This window comes from Bos javanicus, chromosome 4, assembly GCF_032452875.1.
Source record: "Bos javanicus breed banteng chromosome 4, ARS-OSU_banteng_1.0, whole genome shotgun sequence".
Lineage (NCBI taxonomy): Eukaryota > Metazoa > Chordata > Mammalia > Artiodactyla > Bovidae > Bos > Bos javanicus.
In genome coordinates this window covers 37,004,874-37,018,299 of record NC_083871.1, presented here as the reverse complement: position 1 = coordinate 37,018,299, position 13,426 = coordinate 37,004,874, and the positions used below count along the sequence as shown (strand labels likewise).

Below are 13,426 nucleotides of genomic sequence, written 5' to 3'. Positions count from 1 at the left end.
AGACGCGACTGAGTGACTAAGCATACATGCACGCATGCATCCTAAAAAGCATGTCACATTTGCACTCTTGGGAAAGCTTGGAAAAAGATCTCTGTTTCTCAGAAAATTTAGACTGGAAATACTAACTGAAAAAATAAATGTTTGACTCAGAATACAGCATATAGACTCAGTAGCACAATTTCCATTAATTTGTCATCCCATGTTTATTTTCCAACCTATATAGTGTATTAGTTAAATAAGTAATAAATACCAAAATATTAATAATACTTTTTATAATGTGTATTAAAAACTGATAAAGACTAGCATCTAAATGATCACATTTGCAAAAATTGAACACTGAAAACCAATCTCCCAGATCAAGGTTTGGCAAACTTTTTGTTTAAAGGGCCAGATAGTAAATATTCCAGGCTTTCTGATCCAGATGATTTCTATCACAGCTACTCAGCTCTGACATTGTAGAATAAAAGCAGACAGGGACAATATGTAAATGAATTAAGAGTAACTGTGTTCCATTAATAATAAACTTTACAAACATGAGTGACACATCAGATGTATATAATGATTGATGAAGTTTGCATTTTTTGGCAATATAGACAGATGCATAAATTATATATAAATATATATACACATATACCTAGTATATGAAATCAATTATTATACATTTCTAAAATGGTTTAGGTATTTAATTGTATGCAGGAAAAATGATACCACTGTAGAAAAATAAGCTAAAGTTAGCATTTCTTATAATGATCACCGAAAATACTACAATTTCCTTCTCGATGATTTTTATGGTTTACTATATATATTGATTTATAAAAGTCAAATCAGTGCTTTAATTTTATGTGTCTGAAAAGACAAAATATTAATTTGAATAAGTTTTTCAGTTGTCACATAATTAAATAGCTAGAAAATTCTGTATAACTTAAATTGTTTCACTAAAATTATAGTCCATATATCAGAATAAAGGTACCTTTTGAAAATCCTTGATATTAACCAGGTTGAATGAAAATATATGATCCTTTGCTCCAACATACAGTCTACTCCGTTCCTCATCCAAAAGGAAGGTATGGTAACTGGAGCTGTTGGCCAACCCATTGAAAGTAATCACATTGTTGGATTCCAACATTTCTGCAAGGTAACAAAGCAAGACATTGAGCGTTAATGTGAGGTTCGGTATGAGTACAGACGATTGGCATATGGTAATCTGGCTACTGCCTGCTGTGTTATCAATCAGTGGTTATTCTTTGTGATAGTAAAACTTCACAGGACTCTTTACCTTTCAATGAAATGGAAGTTGTGCTCCCATTAGTGTGCTGATTTCATGTTCAAGATGACATACTCCTACAGAACAAGGGAGAGAAATACCTTGTCCAAATGATTGGTCTGGTGGAATCTCCTTGCATGTGGCAATAAATTATAATGGTCAGTTTGTATTAAAACATCTTTAACTCTATTAAAATTTGTTTAAGTGGTTTTCATCTGCTCCAAGTCATTGCTAGAAGGATAAGCTTAAGGGCCAACAGAGCAGAGGTACTGTGGGGAAAACAATCTCGTAGACCATTAAAGGTCTCTCTTTAATAAAGAATTTCAGTATGCCTTTTTGATAATTAAATCACTAATTTTCTAATATTTTGTAACTGGCATGTGGATGAGTTTATTTTTTTATGAAAACATTGAGTTAAATTAATTTGCTATGTGATCCCAATTTTTCAGTTTATTGATTTCCAATTTACTTTTGCTGTGAACAGGCAAATACTGAACCTTCAGATACCTTAAGAAAAATATTTTCAAATAGAAAGAACAGTAAATTGTCTTTGCACTAGAAAGGTAATTGCTGATCATCACCAAAGAGGTTTCCTTTATCTGTTTCAACTGAAATTTTATATATAGTGTTTATATAAATACACCCACCACCACCACTCCTGCTGCCACCACCACCACCACAGTCCCCAAATACAAATGTTGGGGACTCTTCGAAATGTGTTCTGAATCAGTGATTCTGCTTTTTACCACGCATGCATAGTAGAAATTTTCATCAGCACCCATAAAATGTAGAATGTGCCTTCCAAGGAATGAAAGCAGAAATGAAGACCTTTCCTCTGTCCCAGACCTACCCCAGGACACTAGTCACTCAATAATCTGCCTTGTTTTATCTTTTTATTTCCTTTTCCATCTCATCAAAAGAATATTTTAATAAAGAACAAAGTTCAAAATTCTTAACTTGGCATCAAAGTTCAGATAAACACCATTTGAGTTTAAACCCCACCTCAGTACTCTTTCTCATGCCCACCACAGGGCAGGAAAACACACTCCATAGTCATCCACTTATTAGCCTTTCCTGACATTGTTCCTGACACCTACAACTATATGCTACCTAGAGAAAAGAGCATCACTCTTCCAAGCTAGTTCAGATGAAACCCCTAACAGATTCACACAGAATTAATTTCTTTGTAATATTTTCCTTTAATTACTTATAGCCTGCATCACAGTGTCAATTATTACCATCATTCATATAAATGAATTACATACCAGAATTAATAAGAAAACATATAGTTAATAGCTTATTATCCACAAATCACATGGTTTCTTTTATATAGTACTGGGTCAATACATATTAAATGGAATGTCTATCTATATCTACCTACCTAACTACCCATCTTGCATGCAAAACTGTAATAACTGTTAATAAATTGTTAAAAGATGCTTTTCAAATTTCTTCATGAGAAACAGTACACTACTGGTTTATCTTATTTCGTCCTCAACTTATGACCAAAAAAAAAAAAAAAGGAAGGAAAGAAGAATAGAAGGCAGGAGGAAAAGCAGAAACAGATCAAGGGAAAGAGACTTATTCATGTGAGGCATATCTGAAATAAATGAGTGCTATTAGTCTCCAAAGAGAAAGAACAAAGAATCCACCATGCAGTATATGAAGGTAAATATAAGTCAATATAAGACAGAAATTTCAGGCACTCCGAGCTGTGTGAGGATGGAAAGACCTATACCAGAGACATGGGCTGTATCACTGGATATGCTCATGTACTAATTGACTATATACAGAGCTCTGTTTATCAAACAGAATAGATGACCTTCACTCTTCTTTCCAATTCTAATCTCTAATTCTATCCTAACACCAGAGAGACCAAACTACAGGTAGCTAGGCAAACTGAAAAAAGTTTTAAAAGCCTGCTGAGTCTAAATCAAGACAATTACATAGATATTAATCATCAAGAGGGTCATTTAAGAGACGGATTGATTTTAATTGGACACGCATAGAAACCATGTAAGAGACCTCTAAACATGAAGTGGAAAAGCAGTGGGAAGACAACTAATATAGCTATAGAATATGGAGTCATAGCTATAGGTGAAAACATAAGCACGGCCACAGTACTTACAGGGTGTGTAAACTTAGATGAGTTCTTTTCATTACTTAGGCCTCAGGGTTTAGAAAAAAGGGGTTAATAATAAATCTTCCAAGAGTTATTACAAAGGTGAAATTAAATAATTCTTCTTGACTACAAGTAGGAAATCAGGGAAGATGGAGCTGACTGAAAGAAGTACTTTTCCACTATCTCATCAAGTGTACTAATTTGTTAGTGTCAGTAATTGTGTATGGTTAAGGAATAAAAAAGAAGAGCAGTAACTCCTTGGTTTACTTTGGTTTTTGTTTGCCAATTTCTGTATGTTGGCTGCACTTTATTTATTTTTTTTTGATTTTTTTTTCTAATTTTATTTTATTTTTAAACTTTACATAATTGTATTAGTTTTGCCAAATATCAAAATGAATCCGCCACAGGTATACATGGGATGGGGCACACATGTATACCTGTGGCTGCACTTTAAATAATAAAAATAATGACTTTCTATATCATTTATTGTTGTTGTTCAGTCACTCTGTCATGTCTGAATCTTTGTGACCCCATGGACTCCCACATGGCAGGCTTCCCTGTCCTTCACCAGCTCCCAGAGCTTGCTCAAACTTAAGTCTATTGAGGCGGTGATGCCATCCAATCATCTCATTCTCTGTCGTCCCCTTCTCTTCCTGCCTTCGATCTTTCCTAGCATCAGGGTCTTTTCTAATGAGTCAGCTCTTCACACCAGCTGACTGGAAAGTACTGGAGTACTAGAGCTACAACTTCAGCATCAGTCCTTCCAATGAATACTCAGGATTGATTTCCTTTACGATTGACTGGTTTGATCTTCTTGCAGTCCAAGGGACTCTCAAGAGTCTTGTCAAACACCACAGTTCAAAAGCATCAATTCTCTGGTGCTCAGCCTTCTTTATGGTCCAATTCTCACATCCATACGTGACTACTGGAAAAACCATAGCTTTGACTATATGGACTTTTGTTGGCAAAGTAATCTCTCTGCTTTTTAACATGCTATCTAGCTTTCTCATAGATTTTCTTCCAAGGAGCAAGTATCTTTTAACTTCATGACTGTAATCACCATCTGCAGTGATTTTAGAGCCCAAGAAAATACAAGCTCTCACTCTTTGCCTTGTTTTCCCACCTATTTGAGATGAAATGAGGGACCAGAAGCCATGATTGTAGTTTTTTGAATGTTGAGTTTTAAGCCAACTTTTTCACTCTCTTCTTTCACTTTCTTCAAGAGGTTCTTTAATTCCTCTTTGATTTCTGCCATAAGGACAGTGTCATTTGCATTTCTGAGGTTATTGATATTTCTCCCAGCAATCTTGATTGCAGCTTGTGCTTCATGCAGCCCAGCATTTCACATGATGTACTCTGCATATAAGTTAAATAAGCGAGATGACAAAATACAGCCTTGAAGTACTCCTTTCCCATGTTGGAACCAGTTGATTGTTTCATGACTGGTTCTAACTGTTGCTTCTTGACTTGCATACAGGTTTCTCTGGAGTCAGATAAAGTGGTCTGGTATTCCCATCTCTTGAAGAATTTTACACTGTTTGTTGTGATCCACAGTTAAAGGATTTGTATAGTCCATGTAACAGATGTTTTTATGGAAATCTCTTGGTTTTTCTATAATCCAATCAATGTTGGCAATTTGACCTCTGGTTCCTCTGCCTTTTCTAAATCCAGCTTGAACATCTGGGAGTTCTCAGTTCATGTACTGTTGAAGCCTGGCTTGAAGAATCTTGAGAATCAGTTTGCCAGTGTATGAAATGAGTGCAATTGCGTGGTAGTTTAAACATTCTTTGGCATTGCCTTTCTTTGAGATTGGAATGAAAACTGACCTTTTCCAGTCCTCAGGCCACTGCTAGTTTTCAGTATTTGCTGGCATATTGAATGCAGCACTTTCACAGCATCATCTTTTAGGATTTGAAATAGTTCAGCTGCAATTCCATCATCTCCACTAGCTTTGCTCATAGTGATGCTTCTTAAGGCCCATTTGACTTTACAATCCAGGATGTTGGCTCTAGGTGAGTGATCACACCATCATGGTTATCTGCATCATTAAGGTTTTTTTTTTTTTTTTGGTATAGTTCTGTATATTCTTGCCACCTCTTCTTAATATCTTCTGCTTCTGTTAGGTTTATACTTTTTTTTGTCCTTCATTTTTCCCATCTTTGTATGAAATGTTCCCTCAGTATTTCTAATTTTCTGGAAGAGAGCTCTAGTCTTTCACATTCTGTCCTTTTCCTATATTTCTTTGCATTGTTGACTTAGCAAGGCTTTCTTATCTCTCCTTGCTATTCTTTTGAACTCTCCATTCAGATGGGTATATCTTTCCTTTTCTCCTTTACCTTTAGTTTTGCTTCTTTTCTCAGCTATTTGTAAGGCCTCCTCAGACAACCATTTTGCCGTCTTACATTTCTTTTCCTTGGGAGTGGTTTTGATCATTGCCTCCTGTACAATGTTATGAACTCCATTCACAGTTCTTCAGGTACTCTGTCTATCAGACCTAAGCCCTTGAATCTATTTGTCTCTTCCACTATATAATCGTAAGGAATTTGATTTAGGTAATACCTGAATGGCGTAGTGTTTTTCCCTACTTTCTTCAATTTAAGTCTGAATTTGGCAATACCATAATTCCAAATAATGAAAATATTCATACAACTGAAAAATGTTACATGTTGAATTTTATAAATTAAGCTTAGGGAGAATTAGTGGTTTCTATGCACTGACAACTTAAGAGAAAAGACTTTAGTCATTTATGTGTGAAATCACTCTGTAAACAAACTACACTTAAAAAATGTTTCTGCTGGATCATTTCATTAAACAAAAAGACAATATTCTCCTGGAGTACAGGTTGGCAGCTGTTTTACATTCTTTGAAGGTACTTAATTTTGCCTCATCATTTCTTTTGCTGCTAATTCCTTACACGTTCCTGTGTATCAGGGATTTTATCCATCACTTCATAACAGAGAAGAATCTTTCTGAGACCTTCTTGGCATTGAGCCAGGGCAAATTCTGGATTGCTTAGATTATCTCACCTCTTCTCAGGGTGAAAAAAATCTAGGTTAAAATTAGAGACTCTTTCCTTAAGTCTATATTTCACATTTTAAAACAGTCTGTTCTCATTTATGGTTTTTAAATTATAAGCTTATGATTTTATTTTTTATATATGTTGACATATTAAGTTGCAGTTGATTTTAACTTCAATTTTGACTTTACTCTTTTAGAATCAAAGAACTTTAGATGTTTCTTTTCAGCCACTTTAATGTACATTTTACCATTACACAAACTAGCTTTGAAATTAATATACAGTAATATGAGACATTTAATACCCTACTATGTTCTTACATCTTGCCTATGTTCACATTTCGTCAACAACAGCTATTCATTATAGAAAAACATAAATTTCTATAGAATCAACTTGACTTCGGTGAATCCTAGTAGACAAAGCATATAAAGGCACTAATTCATCTTGGGTACAATTCAATTTTTCCCTCATTTAAACATTATTTTACCTTCTACGTGCCATGTCGACCATAAAGAAAAGCAAATGTAGGACTGTAATCAAAAGTGCTATTTCAGACAAGCACTTTTAATAAACTATGTATTCTTATATTTTTAAGATAATTAAGAAAACATTCTGTTTATTCCAGATTCAACAAATGACTTAGTGTTTATATGCTTTGTTTAACGACAAATGAAAGGTAAACTGGTCATAAAACTATAAGCAAATAGTTTGTGTTCAATAATTGCTACCTAAGACATGCTATATATAAGGCAATATAGACAATAAGTGTAAGTTTACACATGTTCTGGAAGGAGAACTGATTCATATAACTTCAAGCGGCATGATTTTCAATTATAAATAGACTGCATTCTCTGTGATGTATTACTAAAAATCTTATGGATCTTCTGAAATTCAAGACACAAAGTCCACGTGATAAGATTTTTAAAAATCTAACATTATGCAGCAAAAGGAGAGAAGAAATTTTTCTTGTTCTGTCCTTCAGTCAGAATATCCTATCAAAATAGTCATGGGTGAAGACCCATGATTTTTTTCCTAATGAGTAAATTCTCATTTTCATTCAACTTATTTATTTATAAATTTTTAGATTTGCCTTTTCCCCTTGAATCCATCAGGATATCTAATGCAACTCTGAATAGAGGGAAAAACAAATTTAGATGTCACTATCAGTACATTATTTAAAATACTAAAAAATTATTTTATAAGTTAGTGTTCTTCTTGTGTATGTAACATATGAAAAGAAAAAAGGTGAGAAAATTTACATCAAAATCACATCTGTCGATTCAGCTCTACATAATAAAGTTGTATAGTTCCTGTGCTGTCCTGATTATCTTTAGGGTAAGCACCGATTTACATAGATGACTGCATTACAATGACCAGATCAAATTTCAAAAACACAGTGAAATGAATACTGATTTCCTAATGCAAGATTATCCAGAACTAGAGTTTTTATAACTGGAAAGAGAACTGCTGTACACTTGAACTTCATTATCGAAACAATAGTCATCCTGTTCTCTATACTTCTGACTTCTATGACATTTCTATTTCTATTTCTCTCCTCCTCCCTTTCTTCCTGCCTTCCAAAACCCTCACTTCTCTTAATTTTATAGCATGAAAGGTAATGGGACCCCACCAGTTGCTGTTCTCTAATGAATTGCCTGTATTCACTAAAGGCTTTAGGCTTATGTCCTTTTTCCATGGCTTGAACTTTGTCCTTTGCACAGAACAAAGATCCTATTTAAAGCAGTCAAAATGTGGGTCTGTACAATGCCAAAATATTTTGACTAAATGGTGGCACATTCAGATATTTGTAAATATGGGAAAGTTCATTGAGGTCTCAAATTTGAGAGTCTTTATTTCGGTGCTTCCTAGAGTATTTAAATTTCCAAAAGAGAAATGAGGGCTGAAATGAAAGATGACAACTTTTTGTTGCCCTACAAAAACAGAACAATAGAATAAGTGCTATTTACTATTATTTTCATTTATACAAAGAAGATAAGGAATTTTATTTAACTAACAAAAAGTTTAGGAAGGACCAAAAATACACAATAAATTTTAGAGATTAATAAAGTTATATTGTAGAAAAAGTCATCTTTTTTTTTTTACTTTGTTTCATCGAGGACTGGTTTTTAGAACTTAATGTGGAGAAGGGTGGTAGCTTTCTCCAGACTTCTATTTGGGAAGTGCTGAAGGCAATGGCACCCCACTCCAGTACTCTTGCCTGGAGAATCCCATGGACGGAGGAGCCTGGAAGGCTGCAGTCCATGGGGTCGCTGAGGGTCAGACACGACTGAGCGACTTCACTTTCACGCATTGGAGAAGGAAATGGCAACCCACTCCAGTACTCTTGCCTGGAGAATCCCAGGGACGGAGGAGCCTGGAAGGCTGCAGTCCATGGGGTCGCTGAGGGTCAGACACGACTGAGTGACTTCACTTTCACTTTTCACTTTCATGCATTGGAGAAGGAAATGGCAACCCACTCCAGTGTTCTTGCCTGGAGAATCCCAGGGACGGGGGAGCCTGGTGGGCTGCCATCTGTGGGGTCGTGCAGAATCGGACACGACTGAAGCGACTTAGCAGCAGCAGCAGCAGCTCTAAGATAAACTGTAGAGAATGAACTCTACTCGGAGCATTTCTGGCCACTGCATCTTGTCATTGAACCAACAAACCCCAATGTTAGTGAGCTCTACATGCTATTATTTATTTGATGGTGCTGAGAATATTTTCTCAATTTACCAAGTTTGGTCCAATGTATTGTTTGAATATACTTAGAAAAAAAATCTATCTTAGATAACAGGTAGACTCAAAATGTACATCCAGTTTAAACATACTGGTCTGAAGGTCACTTTTACCCTAACGAATTTGCTACTTTCTCTAGCTTGTGCCAGAGGCCACAACACTTTATAAAACACAACCTCATGACCTTTGCCTAGAATATTTCTTCAAGTTCTCCTTTCAATGCATTTCTTTGTATTTGCCAACAGTCTGATCTCTGATATTAGTCTCCATCACACTGACATGATACCAAGACTGTCTTCTGCCAGATATTTCTTATTTATAGTTGACTTGAATACATCAACCTTTTTTGACTTAGATAGACCCCTTGATCAAGGTTCTGGGTACTCACACGAGCTTTGGACAAGTAAAGGTTTATGATCAGCCCAAACCCAGATTCTATGCTTCTAGACCCATAATTCACAAGTGCCCTGAACCACATTGTCAGGGAGGGACAAGAGATTTTCCCTTCAGTACACTATAAAATATCAAGAGCAGGCCTCTCTGTGATAGAAATCTACTTCCACTTTTTCTCATGTGAGAAATATTTGTGGAAAGTAAGTTTTTCACAATCTACTCTGATGATTCACATTTTTTATTTGAATCATTCAACTACTAATTCAACAAGCATCCATCTAGTGCTTATTATGTGTAACATGTAGACATTGACTATGAAGTATGAAGACTAATAAAACGTTGATTGAAAGTAGACAAATGCCCTCAGGGAAGCAAAAACTAAATGAACAACAATCACAGAAAGAATAGTAAGAACTGAGGAAGTTTATAGAAAGGATAAATTAATGCTACCAGAAGAAGTGGGTAATACTTAGAGAAAGTTTGGCAATTAAGCCTGGCCTTAAAAATGTACAGGGCAGTATAAAGGGGTGCAATGGAACATTTCATTCAGAGGACATGAAAAACAGCCAGGAGAAAGAAGAGAAAATACAAAAGAAATAAATTTTCAGTGTCTATTATGTGCCAAAAAGCTGTTGAATGATTTATTAATATACTAATTCAAGCCCTGAAACATTTTAAGGTGGAAACTTTTATTTCCATTTTTTCTCATGGAGAAATTGATTCAGATACATATTGGGAATATCTTAGGTCATAGAGTTCATGAGATGGAATCAAGATTTCAGTTCCCAACACCAGAGGCCAGACTGTCTTACTCTGCACCACCTCTAAGAAGGAGGAATTTTTGAGAATACTAAGAACTGATCATTAAAAAGAAAAGAGAGAAATATAAGAATATACTTTGGAAAATACTTAGACTGATTGTTGAGAAGTTTGGTTACCTCTCACTATCACATAATTCACCTTAGTTAATAGTTTCTTAAATATTTACATTATTTTATTTACTCTGTACTTGGTCTTTTTATACAATAATAAATCTGTTTATAATCTTATCTACAAGTATAGCTTTCATCACAAGCAGTATTTTGATATGTCTCATATGTATATCTTCCAAGACAGATTTCCCCCCAAAAGCCAAACAAAGGTTTACTGCTGCTGCTGCTGCTAAGTTGCTTCAGTCGTGTCCAACTCTGTGTGACCCCATAGACGGTAGCCCACCAGGCTCCCCGTCCCTGGGATCCTCTAGGCACGAACACTGAAGTGGGTTGCCATTTCCTTCTCCAATGCATGAAAGTGAAAAAGGAAAGTGAAGTCGCTCAGTCGTGTCTGACCCTTCGTGACCCCATGGACTGCAGCCTACCACGCTCCTCCGCCCATGGGATTTTCCAGGCAAGAGTACTGGAATGGGGTGCCATTGCCTTCTCCAAAGGTTTACTGCTGCTGCTGCTGCTGTTGCTTCAGTCGTGTCCAACTCTGTGCGACCCCATAGACGGCAGCCCACCAGGCCCCGCCATCCCTGGGATTCTCTAGGCAAGAACACTGGAGTGGGTTGCCATTTCCTCCTCCAATGCATGAAAGTGAAAAGTGAAAGTGAAGTCGCTCAGTCGTGTCTGACTCTTAGCGACCCCATGGATTGCAGCCTGCCAGGCTCCTCCGTCCATGGGATTTTCCAGGCAAGAGTACTGGAGTGGGGTGCCATTGCCTTCTCCCTCAAAAGTTTACTAGTAACCTCTATTTAGTTATTGCACAAATATCTCAGAGTTTGCATGACTTGGTTAGAACTCACTCCTTTTTCTTTTTTCCATTGATATCATCACTTTTTGGTTCATTTTAAAACTGGATACAAGTGTCACTCATCCAAACAATCGTACAAACCAGAGCCTCTTCATCATCCACAGACCGTTTCCATCACTTCAGTTTGGTTCAGTGCTATAATATCTCCTATAGTTTCCTCTGCTTATATCCTCACTGCCACAGTTTAATTCCTTATAATTTCATCTTTTGATTATACTAATTATCTTCTAACAGATCTTCCTTTGTAAGGTTACAACATTCATGTTATGCATTGCCTCTAGAATAATCTTTATACAAAATAAATACGACACGCTCCTGGTAAAGTTGAGAAAAAGTCACTCTTAACTTTATCCCCTTCCCTTGAATCTCACTTTACAAAAAGAAGAAAATTGAGGGGAAAATATTCAGAGGAAATGCACTCATAGAATATCAAACCATGAGTAGTTAAGAGAATACATCCAAAATAGTGGAGCATAAAATATTTTGAGATAAAATGCTGAACTACAGCAATAACTACACATAATTAGTAACCAAAGTATTAACAAATCACAAACCTTCTATCCATAAATGCTTTATTATATAAACAAGTTGTAGGGGTATATATGGCTATAAAATTATTGGAAAATATCCATAAAAATTGAAAGTACCACTAACACACAAAATATCATCTTAACTAACATTTGTATGCCAAGTACTGTTCTAATAACACACTGTACACAGTACTTATTGTGTGTGTATTACCCTCCCACTCAAGGAAATCACTGTGGATAAACCACAGTGAAGGTAGGCGTGGAAAGTGTGAACACTAGACTACTCCCCAGTGTCTTTGATGGGGTTTCATAAGACACACACCAACTGCAAAATATGAAAGAATAAAGAATATATTTTCCTAGAAGAAAATGTATTTAAAAATTTGAAGCTTGTTTTCAAGTAAAAATAACAATTGTATACTGTGAACTCCTCGAGCTCACTCTCACTGTTATAAAGAGATAGAAAGTTGACCAAAATGCAACCAAAAAACACAGAAAAGAGGAATTGACATGGAAAAGAGAGTTAGACTGTTTTGTTGCCAAAGCTCCACAGTAATAACAAAATCAAATTTTCATTAAAAGAGGCAAAATTTATTAATGAGAAGATAATAAGAATGGATGATAGGAAATAAAACCTTAAAATCCTAAAAATAAACATATCTGCAGACTGAAATGTTACCATTTTCCAGGAAAATCTAATCTATTAGAGGATCAATTATGGAACTTACTAAACAAAGGAAGAATATATGTGAAATCCATGAATAAAACTCAGTCATCTATTGAAGTTATCAAGTAGGCTGTATCCTTATTTAAAACAACATTGTTTGCCAGAAATCAAAAAAGGAATTTGTGCAAATATCCAATTGAAAACATACTTGACTCAATAAGTTTATACCCAGTAAGAAAGACAGTATCAGACATTCTCAAACATGGAAGATTTAAGGAGACAGACCATCCACTCACTCAAGAGACTACAGCAACAACAGTTTCTTAGTAATATATTCATTCAAACAAGGAATGAATCAAATTTAAAAGCACAGATATTAGATCATTTATCTCTTTAAAACCTGCTTAGAAATTTCCAACACATGATTTGAGCTCTTAGCATTTTCCACATATTTTGGGGCTCATTTACCAATAGATTGTGGGTAAGTGTATGTATCCTATATTTTACACACATACATGCATATGTATTAACAGAATGGCTACCAGTCACCCCAGTGGCCTACTCTCTATAGTCACCACTGCTTAGAATGTCTTCTGTTTCCCAATGGTTGCCATCTTCCACCCGAACTTACCATGTGAATCTACTCAGATTCCAGGATCTAGGTTAATTCTCTCCTGTGAATTCTCCAACCTTCTAAGGGACAGTATACCATGCCTTCCTTTGTGAAAGAGTATCATGTAATAATGTAAGTTAATCACTGCTTTATCTTTTTAGCTCCATTTCTAGAGTTAAAACATTCTTCTTTTTCTTATCTTTGTGTTCCTAGTCCTAGAATCTTTCCCTGGTATATAACTAGTGTTGGCACATAGAAATATTTGTCTCAGTAAATAGTATTTGCAACAGCTTT

At 35.6% G+C, this 13,426-nt stretch overlaps 1 protein-coding gene across 5 annotated transcripts in view; it reads right to left on the bottom strand.

Moving 5' to 3' along the window:
• Positions 1-13,426, bottom strand: part of SEMA3A (semaphorin 3A) — a 553,371-nt gene that overhangs the window by 185,913 nt on the left and 354,032 nt on the right. For all 5 annotated transcript variants that reach the window (XM_061413769.1, XM_061413770.1, XM_061413771.1 and 2 more), the window contains one exon: positions 971-1,128. In XM_061413769.1, the coding sequence (XP_061269753.1) occupies positions 971-1,128 (158 nt within the window). The remainder of the gene's footprint in view (positions 1-970; positions 1,129-13,426) is intronic.